The following is a 13046-nucleotide window of genomic DNA, read 5'->3' as shown; positions in this document are numbered from 1 at the left end:
TAAGGTCCAACATTAATCCATTGACCAGCTACATAGTGGTTACAACAATTACAATGGATCACATAATGGATCACGTTGCAAGGACAAGTAGACTCTTTCTTAACAGAATCAAAATTACATCATTACAGTGCAAAAGGCACAACATGTGGGTAGCAATAAAGTCTGCTAAAAGGTAAAGCAGCAGTTGCAATTAGATTAGTTGTTAGTGCTGACACGAGAACCTGCTCCTCTTCTTCCAAATGTGGTCAACTCAACATAACAAAATGTGCTAGCTCCCACAACAGCCATGATTGCCTGTAATGATAACAACATTTGTGATATTTCATAACAGAGTAACAACATAGTCATAATGACCATATACAGTCATGAAGGAATAAATCCATCATGGTTCAGTAATGAACCCAATTCCCGTAACTAAAATGGACAGATGAACAACAGAGGTACTGGTGACACCATTATCAGTATAACACAAGAGTGGATCCAGCTCAGTAACACCCTTGTTTCTGGCATTGGCAGTTTGGTCTGTTCAGTTACTCTAATAGAATGCACAACTGCAATTAGACTATGGTACGCATAGTATGCTTTGAAGTTTGGTCGTTAATGAGGTATTTAAAATCCAATAGATACCCACGGGTAGGTATCTAAACTGGTTAGATACCTGTAACAAAATTTTTTGTCACATGCGTCACGTGTTTAGCTGGATTCCAGTCACAACAGCCATCAGAAATCATCACTAGAGTGTGAAGAAAACATCACTGGATAATAGAGATGATCATATTCATCTAGGAAGCCTACCAGTGAGTTGTTTTAACACTAATTCGATCAGGAAGCTGCCATTATTGGCAGTGACCAGAGCTGTATGAGCCATAGTTTAAATTGGTTATCGCCCAAATCCACAGTATCTTTGCTATTTTAGAGACCTTTGGAATGACACATAATCACCTTGGGCTTTGCCCTCGGTGATTATTGTGCCATTCCTCAGGTCTCTAAAATAGCGAAGATACCTGGATTTGTGTGATAACCTACACTTAAATTGAACAGTTATTTGTACTTAAGGGTGACTGGAAAATGAAGGTCATGGTCCACTGTATTAATTGATAAGTAACATCAATCTATAGTAAGAGATGACAATACTAGTCACTTGTTTCATCAACTGTGCTGCACATTTTCAATGTACATAGTACCATATCACAAGGTATGGAGCCAGAGGGTATTAGTGCTGGAAGGAATGATCAGATTTTGGTATGATTAAAATACTAATTGATATTTATTAGTACCTTTTAAGTTGTACTCAGATGGATGCAGCCAACCTTATGGTGAACCAAGTGGTATATATTCTTAATGCAAAAATCTATTTTCTCTAACTCCCTAACAAAGGTTTCATTGAGTGTTTATAAACATTCAGTCATTTACTCCACATAAACAACACTAATCAGTTCCACAGTGTTGTAGCCCAGTACATGACCTTGTATTACATCAACATCCTTTAGGCAGGAACCAGCAGGGATGCTTAACTAAGTGTGGCTTTTATTTGGTACAGTACATTATAACAAGGTGGTTAATAAAGTATACTTGGGACTAACAGCAGATGTGACCACTAAATGAGGTCATGTTACTAAATGAGATTGACATAATAGCAAACACCAAACAACTCACCACAATCAAAAGCTGCCACTCCAGATTAATATAGCCACTGTAAGCAAACCCCACCATAGCTGCAATTGACTATAACACAAACTGATAACCAGCTGTCAATGAGAATTAATCTATTACCTGAAAGAATTTGAATAGAGCCATTGCTGGAGCACTCTTCTCATCCTTGTATAGTCCTCCCAAGATGGAGTATATCTATGACGACGTGTGATCAAGGTCCAGTGAATTAAATGGAAAATTATCTTATAATTTTATTGATTTTTAAGTAGTTTGTATCTTGCAATGCACAAAAACACCTTAATAATTGCTCTGCTGAAATATATTAAGCTACAGTCACGTCCCAATGTGACATCAGACCCACAACTGCTATTACACACTTTATAATGGGAAAAGCTGATGAAATCTAGTAGAGGGTGGCATTAGTTGCAATACCAAGTACTTCATCGAAGCATTCTGGTGAACAGTATTAAAAGTTGTTGCTGTAGTGCGTAGTGTTTTGCACTATCTGAGCACTATCACAGCTCAACTAAACAAAGCAAAATCTGACTACACCACATGCACCAATCTACTCTAAAAGTAGCAAGGATTGATAATAGATAAAGTGTATTTCAGTGGACCTCTAAATTACTGCACAAAACAGACATGACAAATGTGACTACACAGACATGACAAATGTGACTACACAGACATGACAAATGTGACTACACAGACATGACAAATGTGTGACAGACATGACAAATGTGTGACAGACATGACAAATGTGACTACACAGACATGACAAATGTGACTACACAGACATGACAAATGTGACTACACAGACATGACAAATGTGACTACACAGACATGACAAATGTGACTACACAGACATGACAAATGTGTGACAGACATGACAAATGTGACTACACAGACATGACAAATGTGACTACACAGACATGACAAATGTGACTACACAGACATGACAAATTTTACTACACAGACATGACAAATGTGACTACACAGACATGACAAATGTGACTACACAGACATGACAAATGTGACTACACAGACATGACAAATGTGACTACACAGACATGACAAATGTGACTACACAGATAGCTATGGGGAAGTGCCCACCAAAAACTTACACTGCAAACTCTTACTATTAGAGCTGGTGGTATTGAAAAATAGCAAACTGTATATCTTCCATAGAAAGTATCACGGTATTACTAAATATCACGGTATTACTAAATATCACAGTATTACGAAATATCACAGTATTAATGTTAAAGCTATTGGTAATAAAGTAACTGCCATTTACCTCAACAAAAGCACCAAATACCCATGGTAGTTCAGCAAGCCTCAGGTACAAATTACCACAGACAGGGATCAAGGACCCACAGGGATCCAACTCTTCTTGTCAGTCCAGCAGCTCAACAACCAGACTTTGTACATCGTGGTACATTTGCATAATGTTTCTAAACTTCAGTAGCTATGTAGGTGACATAATAGACTAGTATGCTCACTGTACAGCAGGTGAGGGGACTATAAATGCATTCAGCTTCAGACACTATTTCAGAGGTGCTTATAATTTCTAATAAGTTTAAACATTATGTGAGTGGCCATGCAAGACTACTTTGCAGAGATACCTAGTACAAGTATAGAATATTGTGAAGTGTATAAAATTCCTAGAAGAGTTGGATCCCTGCGAGTCCCTTGGTCCACTGTTTTTATCTATCTCCTCCCTACAAACATTGTCACATGTCTGGTTACTCTCCAAATAGAAACAGGCCTACAGGGAGGCCATACTGCCCAGACGGTATGACAGTATCGGAAAAAATAAATTGGTGGTACTGTGGTATCAAAACTAGTATGACTGAAATATCACGGTATACCAACAACACCAGGACTACCTACAATGCATTAGTGTTGCACAGTCAAGTGGTATAACCTATCAGTTGTTAGTAACATGAGGTATAGGAACATGCTAAACTGGTCACCCGTTAATCAAAATTTTGGCCTTAATAAGCAGGTGGTGGAGGTGGATTACTGTACCTCAATTGGGAAATTGTTGGCCTTTTTGAACAGGTGGCTGCTAAGATAGGTTCCATATTCATTTGGAAATACATCCACTTAAACATGTTTGCAAATAGTGGCATTTCTATGCCTGACATCCAAGGGGGTGCACAGCACAAATTTATAGTATAGCCAGCTGCAGTAGGAAATTAGAAATGTTGGGAAGTCTGTGGTTGCTACCCTAAAATCATAAAAAATGCTGAAACTAAGTCAATCTATACTGCAACTCTTCTCCAATAGTCTTAAAACTTATTTTCGATGGGAGGAGGGACATGCCTCCCTCCTCTTTAGAATTGCCTATGTTTGAGAATGTGTCTTTTACATTTTGAAATACTGTCAGTACAAAAGTTTCAAATTGATCTTTACAATTTGATGTTAGAGCATTAGAACAGTGTGCAATACTATGTACGTGTGTATTACCTGTTGGAAATTCTCATATCAGTACAACAATATTAAACAGTCAACGACAGTACAGGGAATATTCACCTGTGTATTGTAGCAGCTGTCACCAAATCCTATCATAACAGCTAGTACTAGAACTATAATGAGTCTACAGAAGGACACACAATGATGCTATGTACCATCTGACATATACACACTATAGGAGAACCATTCTGCACTTTTGTGACTGAGTTTTAGGCACATTTTTGCTGCAATAGAGTCACTTTCAATGGAAAGTATGTATGGCTCTTTGTATATTAAAAAAGTTTTGAAAATTAGTATTATGTTCATACAACCATCCAGCAGGGGAGGGTGGAAGCGGTTTTAGCACTGTTAAAATGAATTATGCAAAATGGATGACTAAAATGTGAGTAACAAAGCTTGGTATCATTGTTAAGAATATACACACTTGTCTAGTGCTAGAATTACTACTAATATGTGTGAAAGTGTTTAATCAGTTTTTGCCTAGAAAACTAAAAACACTTTTATAAAACAAAGCACATTCACCTTAATCCTCACATGAAACGTAATCAAGAGAACTAATGATCCCCACCGCTTGCCAATTATGTATTGCAACTTTTGGGGTCCATGTGATGTTCCAAACAAAACGTGTGGTGATATTTTCAAGTAGAACCTAAACGGTTCTGCCCTCCTCTCACAGTTCAGTACATGACACAACCAGGTCATACAATATTTCTTTGGTAAGCACTCTACCAAACTTGGTTTCATGAAGGATATACAAAGAAAGTAAACTACAAATTTGACATTACCACACTTAACAAATGAAAATAGTGACAAATTCCGGTTCCACTAGAAGGCACTACTGAAGCTTGTACTAAACTACCGTGTGGAACTAGATCAATGTTTGTGCTTAATTTGGAGCCTTAAGAAAAGTACACACCACTAGATCCCATAACAAATAAACTGAAGGATGAGAGAATAGATATGAACTGTGAAGCAGAGGTGAAAGTTAACTACCATGAACACAAGCTTTGGACATTTAAATTGATATAATTTGTATTGATGGGTACTGGAGTTATTGACAAAATTTTAGTTACACCACAACTTGACGTTGTTTCAAATTGTATAAACAACCATTAGGCAAGCAAATTTTCTCCCTTATAGAATGGCAGATACACAGATGGACAGACAGACAAACAAACATACTGGTGGGTGTGGTTATGGTCAATCAATGCACCATCAGACAAATCCTTGTCCACACGGTGTATGGGACATTCCCCAGGGAAAACATAATACATGCCAAGGAATGTGGCAAGATGGATGACCATCCCAAGCATCACAATTGGGTCTCTGCCATAACGAGATGTCAGCCAGCCAAACACTCCAAACAGACCTCCACCTGAAATAGACCAGTGATGGAACTTGTGATACCGTGTGTGCAAGGGTGTCAGAGTAGGTGTTACCAGTGAGGCCAGTGCCTCATGGCTCAGTGTAATTAAAAAAACAACTTTTAAACTCAAAACTAAACGTAGTGAACATGCAATATTTAGCCAACAACTGATAGAAACTACAACTTATCTAACTTGTATTTCACCCAGAACAGCTTCATGTCTACTTCCTTTGTATTAGACACTTCTAAAAATAGTTACCATATATTTAGTTTTGGCTTTGTTTCTCTTTGTAACTACTTTGCAAATGTTCTTTACAGTTTATATCTTAATTGTTTAAGCATTATGGAGGTGATTTTTGGTCCTACAGCCTGTTTAAAGTTGTTACATGAAGACTGGACCTAGGCAGCCTCGAACTTGCAGCCATCCGATTAACGCTTTTTACTTGTCAGGGGAGCTAGCACATTGCACACATGTAGTGTTGCAGCCCAAAATTGCCTCCAAAATAGCATTTCAAAATGTGAAAAAAAATTTCCTGGGGAAGCATGCCCCCAGACCCTCCTAAACTAGCTATCTTTGGACTGAGCCTTACCACTTTCACTTTTTACTCTGACACCCCCTGGTGTGTTAACCCACCTAATATCTCTCCAATACCAATAAACATTCCAGCAAGAGCTAGATAAGTGGCCCCAAGTGTACCAGTCCTTCCTGAAAGTTGATAACAACACTACATGAACAGCTGTGTGACTTACTTACCAACACAAGTCACAAACACTCCACTCCACAACTCAAGTTCCAGCCCTAATAATGAGACGTAAGCAATAAAACAGCAGCTAATGTTTTAACCCCGTGTAACCAATCTGAATAGAGGCTTTGAAAACAAAAAAAAGTATTGGTTTGGCAGAAAAGGTCAGACAATGTTGACCACCATTAGAGCCAGTGTGTATAGCTCACCAGTGTAAAAGAAGCAAATAGCCAGCAATACCATGTTTGGAGTCAACAACAATTTGAATGAGTTCACTGAAGACATAAACAATTAAAAACATGATGGTAACCATGTGCACTCACTCATAGCAACCAGTGGCTTGGACACAGCTCTAAAAAAGATTAAAAGTTGACAACATCTGTTAGTAGCTCATTACAGTGGTTATCTGGGAACCACCTAGTATGCATGATATGTAACTAGTCCATAACTCTGAGGTTACGTGTATAAATCACCTTAAAACAATGTAGATTTGCAAATACCAAACGTAGGCTAATTAAATAGAACACTCACTACTCTAATAGAAAAATCATTTTCAGATTTAGGTTAACTGAATATTAACAATAGTTGATTCTACTGTATGCAACACACAATAACAACAAGTTAAATTACTCTGGTTGTTGTGTAATTTTCTTTGAAGTATTTAGAAGAGAAACAGTATCCTCTGCCATCTGTTATAGTAGCACATGGAACTAACACCAAGATGTGCAAGTTACTAGCAAGCCATACCGTATCCTCTTCAGCCTTGACTGGTCGAAGAAACAAAAATATAGCTGTACCAGCTATCCCAAATGCAGTGAGAACGATGAAGATTACAGTGTTCTGTGATGGTTCTAGGTGGAAACAGTAATGGACTCTTGATACCACATGATACTAATACACTCCAAACCTGTGGACCAGTTGGACAGCCCACAACACCGAAATTGTTTGTGTGGAAGTGATGCAGAAAAGTAACTCATATTTACTGGACTCTTACATAACCACCAACTACTCTATAGCATTTGAGGCTGAAAAACAGAAGCCATAATTAGTAGACTAACACACTATCACTAACACACTATCACCCACACACACACTACACACAAACTCACTGATGCAGGTGGCACTAGCAGTATGAGTCTCATGGGTATAGACAAACACAAAGAGGTTACCAAATACCAAGCTGTGAAGGGACTTGGTAAGGTGTGCTCTAATAAGGTTAACCACTCACCTTAATTGTAACATAAACCAAAATATTCCACTGTTCCTGCCTATTGTGTTGTCATTGGAGTTCATCATGAGAAAGTTTCCTTGAGCAGTCCACAAGACTAGCGGAAACAACACAACACCATAACAGTACAATTAGGATTGAGATCAAAGAAAAAAAGTGAAACAAGGGAATAAATAAAAGTGGTGAAACAAGGAAGGTTGCCTATACCTGCAGATATACTAGTGGACATTTAATTCCTAATTCAGTCTTGGTTATAGACTGAAGTTTAGGGATGTAATATATAGGTTACCTTCCTGTTTTACCACTTTTAGCTAATCCTTTGTTTCACTACTTTTTTTTCTTTGATCCCTAATCCAACTTAAAATTCCTAATTTTCTTCTACTTGTTTAATAATGCTTTGCTGTGGTTAAGTATGCAAAAATGACTGCTCTATTAGAGTATTTTGTCAACAGGTGTTTGCGCTATTGGAGTAATTGAACAAAGTTCTTAAATGACTGTTTGATTTTTACGTACTTTTCAATTATACTAACATTCTCCCCGTATTAGTTGTTACTTGGAATTTCATGTGGTGTTCCTTAACTCTGAAACTTCTTGGCGAATTAGTTGATAGTTCGTACAACTTTCATCTAGCTAAGGTGATGTAAATTTCACACCTGTACATGTGTGTTGAATTCTGTTTCATTACTAGAACACACACTTGTCCCTAACAGTAACTCTGTATTATGGGGGGTTGTAACCAACTTAAAATTCCTTCTACTTGTTTGTTTACATTTTTATAACATAGTAACGACAAATGAACCAGTGCATACCGCATTAAAAGAAAGGCAGGTCCATGATGCATGTATTATACATACTGTGGTTGGCGAAAAGGTACATCTTGGGACAAAGCAATGTCGAACAGTGAAGAAATCAACCTGTAGCCTTATCAATTGTTGAGTTAAGCTTGGCTGGAGCAGAGCTTTCCCCAACAAACAATAGAGCAGTAAAACTGTCAATTTTGCTACCAATTTCATACATTCTTTTTACCACATCACAAGAATTTCGAGTAAAGTAGAGCGGTGCTGCCCTGCTCTACCACTCTTCAGGGAAGCCCCTGCTGGAGGCATCAGTTAGCTAGTCAGTCAGTCAGGCAGTATAAAATTCTGTTAAATATAAAATTTTAAAAAATTCATAGAAACTTTTGGGAAGGGTTTGGGTTTGGTCTGAACACATTTTTGGGCTTGGCTGTGTTTAACCAATGCTGCCAAGCTGTTATGAAGGGAACTAGTTATTTTGACTGAAAAATCCCTGTTCTTCATGATCCCTAATATACACTACTACTGTACTGTACTGTACGATGCACCAATAGCAGTAAATTACAGGTCCACTGACTTGTGTAGCTGAGTGCATCTTTGTCCCAGCTTAACCCTCTCACCGCCACATGGCGGTTTTGATATATAAACGCCCACATCACGTTCTAAAGGCTCTGTAACTTCAGTTGAGCATTTTAGTAGCTTCTGTGCTTATCCTGTAGCGGCCACGCCCTTAAGTGAACAGAACAGGGATAGCCGGTCTCTCGCACACTATCACGTGCTTAGATAATGTAATCGTATACTTTTGGAATGTCGATAACAAGCATTGTAGACGATTCTTCGAACTGATAATGGCACTACTAATGAAGAGAAACAATAAGGAGAAGGATTATATAGGTTGGAGTAGCATGTTGCTACTTTTTCACGCCTCGAAACAGTGACCTCGTGTTTTTATGTGCATGCGCACTTGCTGGAAAACCAAACTTGGTGATCATCGTTTCAACTGTAAACAGGTTAGCGATGTTTATTGTGTTATAAACAGTCCTAGCCTGTAAAGTAGTGAAATTTCACATTTGGTTTCACTTAAGCCAATTTTTGCATTTTGAAGTTATATAATGGATTTGTGGTTGCTCTTGTGTAAACAGCAACTCAATAATTGAATTCCTTGTTCTATAGCGAGTAAATTGATATACAGTTTTATAGGATTACAGTGGAACCTCAATTATCCGAACCCCTTGGGACCAGGGGTGGTCCATAAGTCTGAAAAGTCCATATCTCTGAAACTCAGTAAAAATAGCCTTAAAATAGCATAAAGAACATTTTTTTTAAATTTCAGTATTATCAACTACCCTAATAGAACAGTCACTACTCTAATAGAGCAGTCATTTCCGTAGTTTGGTTAACCGAGAATCCGGATAAGTAGGGTCCGGATAACTGAGGTTCCACTATATATGGTATGGTGTGTAAATTATAGCAGTTTAGAAGCAGTACATTAGAGGCCTCTACACATTTGGCAGTGAGGGGATTTAATTCATCAATAGTTTTTGTGGGGACCTTGTTTGTTTATTGTATGCCAATGACATTAACATACGAACCATCTTGGTAAGTTTTCAGATGTATAAACCACACCCATACAAAAAGGGACTACCTATAATCTATTTCCTTACAAGTTTTCAAATATGATGGTTTGTCCAGGCAATAGCAAATCAATTATGGGAACAATCAGAAGAAGTTTACTCTAGTCCAATTTAACAGTATGTCACTATTGATTGTCACTTCAAAAGAGATTATACACACACATTGCTACTAGGACCTAAGGCTCCTGTTTAAGATGGGCTATTACTTGAATAATACTTAGCATTTTCGAGGGACAAAATTTTAGTACAAACTTTGCATTTTATTAAACAAGACATTTTGTTGCAGCCACAACGTTCCACGATTATCAGTGATACATTAATCTCAAATATAATTTTCACAAAACTGTCATCTCTCGTGAAATTCAGAAAATTTATTTCCCTCAAAAATTTCCAACTATATTTGTTTTAACTAAAAAACAGACAAAAATTTTGAAGTTTGAGTTATTGTTGTTCTTCATGTATGGACACTTTTAAATGATTCGGTACATAACGTCTGCTATTTTAGAATTTAGCAAAGTACAAAAACAACAAAACAATTCTTCCTCAAAAATTACTTGTCATACATACACAGTACTGTACTACTCACAGCCAGCTGCAAACCCCAGCACAGCTGCTGCTATAAACACTGCATAGATTATAGGATGAATCAGGGCTCCCATGAAGAGGCTAAATGGAAACCATACAAACATAAATACTCTGTACATGTATGATCAATTAACAAATGATAAATCTAATTAGGTATAGACAACTTATAGTCGCAAGTCATTTGTACATGAACTCTGCACCGTAAAACTTGACCGGCTGAGAACAAACATATATTTCTCAAATGTCTCTTTGTTGTATCTGTTATGACTATAAATGTGACCATCTCAGCAAAAACCCAACTTGTTTGAACACCTTCCAATTGTTTTTCTCAGCATTATCTACAGTGTCCAAGGAATGGATCGCTAAAGTTTCAGCCTTCTGTGGTGAGTAGCTTTGGAATTATAGCGCTAGACAGTAGGAAGAGCAAAATAATTGATTTGTACAGCGACCATACTGAAAATAAAGTACAGTCACTTACATTCGCAGCCATAACTTCCGTTAGTCTACAGCGTTGCAAAATGTTCACCATGGATTAGCAAATCAGCCAAAGTATAGTGTTAGCCCTGTATCACTTATACATATGAGTATGAAGGCAGTTTAGTTGAAGAAATGATGACGATCTTGCTTACGTTTACCGCATCATAAACAAACGCACGTGACACACACACACTGTTGAGGCTACAGAAACGACACCAAGATTTTCAAACTCTTGACGAGCAGGCGAATAAGATGGTGTACAGTTTTACTCAATTTGTGTCTTCCTTCTCCAAGTAATTAATAAATAAAATAAATAATGGTCCAATAAAAACTTGCATTTTTTTAGCATGCATAAATTTAACGATTTTTTTTTGATTTTCTCAATACGCATGCTTGTGTGAACAAGTCGGGTTTTTGCTGACACAGTCTCAAATGCTTCAGGCACTCTAATTTATTTAATAGCTTCAGTTGTGGAATAGCACTGTACTGCTGGAAAAAAAAAGAAATTTGATCAATTGGTACAGCAACTACAAGGAAAAGGCAATTGATGGACATCTATTTGTAGCTTAAAATTGTTCATAGTCTAATAACAAAGTGCCACAACTCTATCCCCCCATCCCTACTCTACAGGATTACATACTAGAATTAGAGAATGTAAAAATAGTTTGTTTAGCAGATTTAGCGTTGTTCTTGAAACAAGCCAGGTCACAGAAAGGCATCTGTTTCTATTTTTAAACTTCAATATAAAATGTAACATAAATAGATATAGTACACACAGAATAATCGATACATTATCTAAATTGACCATGCAAAAAATTCTAAGTCAGTAAAATTCAGTGAAAAAGCAGCTCAAAATTTGTTTTTTTTAAAAAGAGAAACATATTATTAGTAATGGGACTAAATCAGTGAAAAGGGAAAACGATCAAATGACTGTTTATTTCTAGCACTAAACATACAAAATGACTCAACACAAGTTTCTTGGACAATATTTTCTCACCAATAAGCAGCTGCCCCAATCACCATTGACCACTTGGGAGTGAGGACGGCCACAATTGGTGCAGCCACCCAGTTTGACACGGACAACATTCCATAGATGATAAAATAGCTGCAGTGGGAACACAATTGTAACGCTGACAAACTCTAATCGCTCACTTGATGTATCCAATCTTGTCTGAAAAAAAAACAAAGACAATGAATTACAGAGTACAATCCTAATTGGTGCTCACCTGCATATTTAAGAGGGTGTGACGCGTTCTACGGTATAAAAATTGGCGGTTAATACACTTGTTCTGTCACGATCCTAATAGATCAAACACTTACACAATCTTTTGAAAAGTAACTGCTGAGTGACGTGGGCTAGAGAGGCAAAATATTAGCAGCGTAGGGTACGTTGAGTCAAAAAAACTGAGCGTACAGCTATTATCTGTTTACCTGCAATAGTCCTGAAGTCTGAAATGCTGTAAATAGAGAGAAGAATCCAAACCCTAGCACCAAGATGTTGATAAACTTATTAGTATCCGAACTCGGCATCCTGCTCTATATATTTCACTAGATTGCGCCACACACCGTATTCTATCCGTACATTTCCGGAGTTTGATATTGCACCACCTGGTGAAAAATTCCGGTTATTTGGATTTACGACAGTTTCTATACAGACACGGGGGGTAGTCTTATGAGTGCCTAATGATGCTGTCTATTTTTTCATCATGTTACTGAAAGTTGGACAACAGCATGCATTAGTGAAGACTCCACACACTGATGTGTGTGAAGTGATAAGAACACAGATACTCTTCAGCTGATGTTAGCTATCCTGTGTAGGTAACAAAATTAGAAAACCCGGGCCTTGTCAAAAACAATGCAGGAGTCTGGACTTATGGTAAAGGTTCAAACAACGGACAAATTCCTGACAAATAGCTAACCCATTTTCTGGCCGATTTGGCAGGACATTATGTCCTTTTAAAGGGAAGCCTACCAGTGTCTGAGCTCTGCATGCCTGACTGTCTAACAATGAGCTATTCAGTCTCTATGTGTTTTCTATAAAATCCTAAATGGCCTAATGATTGATTGATTGATTGATTGATTGATTTA

General features: G+C 37.5%; 1 protein-coding gene across 1 annotated transcript; it reads right to left on the bottom strand.

The window, feature by feature from the left end:
• Positions 1-75: 75 nt before the first annotated feature.
• LOC136251444 (UNC93-like protein MFSD11) lies at positions 76-12549 on the bottom strand. The gene is made up of 19 exons (XM_066043901.1): positions 12390-12549; positions 12279-12314; positions 12185-12212; positions 12111-12129; positions 11956-12063; positions 10483-10562; positions 7469-7565; positions 7350-7420; positions 6988-7091; positions 6871-6929; positions 6564-6592; positions 6450-6515; positions 6252-6296; positions 6132-6203; positions 5314-5506; positions 4192-4255; positions 1774-1848; positions 1657-1725; positions 76-294 (listed from the first exon to the last, which is right to left on the bottom strand). Exons 1-19 carry the CDS (start codon positions 12486-12488, stop codon positions 196-198), a joined length of 1413 nt encoding a protein of 470 aa, XP_065899973.1. The 5' UTR covers positions 12489-12549; the 3' UTR covers positions 76-195.
• Positions 12550-13046: the final 497 nt, after the last annotated feature.

The sequence above is a fragment of the Dysidea avara genome, chromosome 3 (genome assembly GCF_963678975.1).
Source record: "Dysidea avara chromosome 3, odDysAvar1.4, whole genome shotgun sequence".
Classification (NCBI taxonomy): domain Eukaryota; kingdom Metazoa; phylum Porifera; class Demospongiae; order Dictyoceratida; family Dysideidae; genus Dysidea; species Dysidea avara.
The sequence above is the reverse complement of the archived record's forward strand: the minus strand, read 5'-3'. Positions and strand labels throughout refer to the sequence as shown.

Excerpts from the sequence above, each read along its gene's own strand:
- LOC136251444 (XM_066043901.1), bottom strand. The coding sequence starts at position 12,488 with ATGCCGAGTTCGGATACTAATAAGTTTATCAACATCTTGGTGCTAGGG. Across the intron at positions 12,315-12,389 it reads AGACTTCAGGACTATTGCAG|CCCACGTCACTCAGCAGTTA; the intron begins GTAAACAGATAA and ends TTGCCTCTCTAG. Across the intron at positions 6,930-6,987 it reads TCAAGGCTGAAGAGGATACG|ATGGCAGAGGATACTGTTTC; the intron begins GTATGGCTTGCT and ends CTACTATAACAG.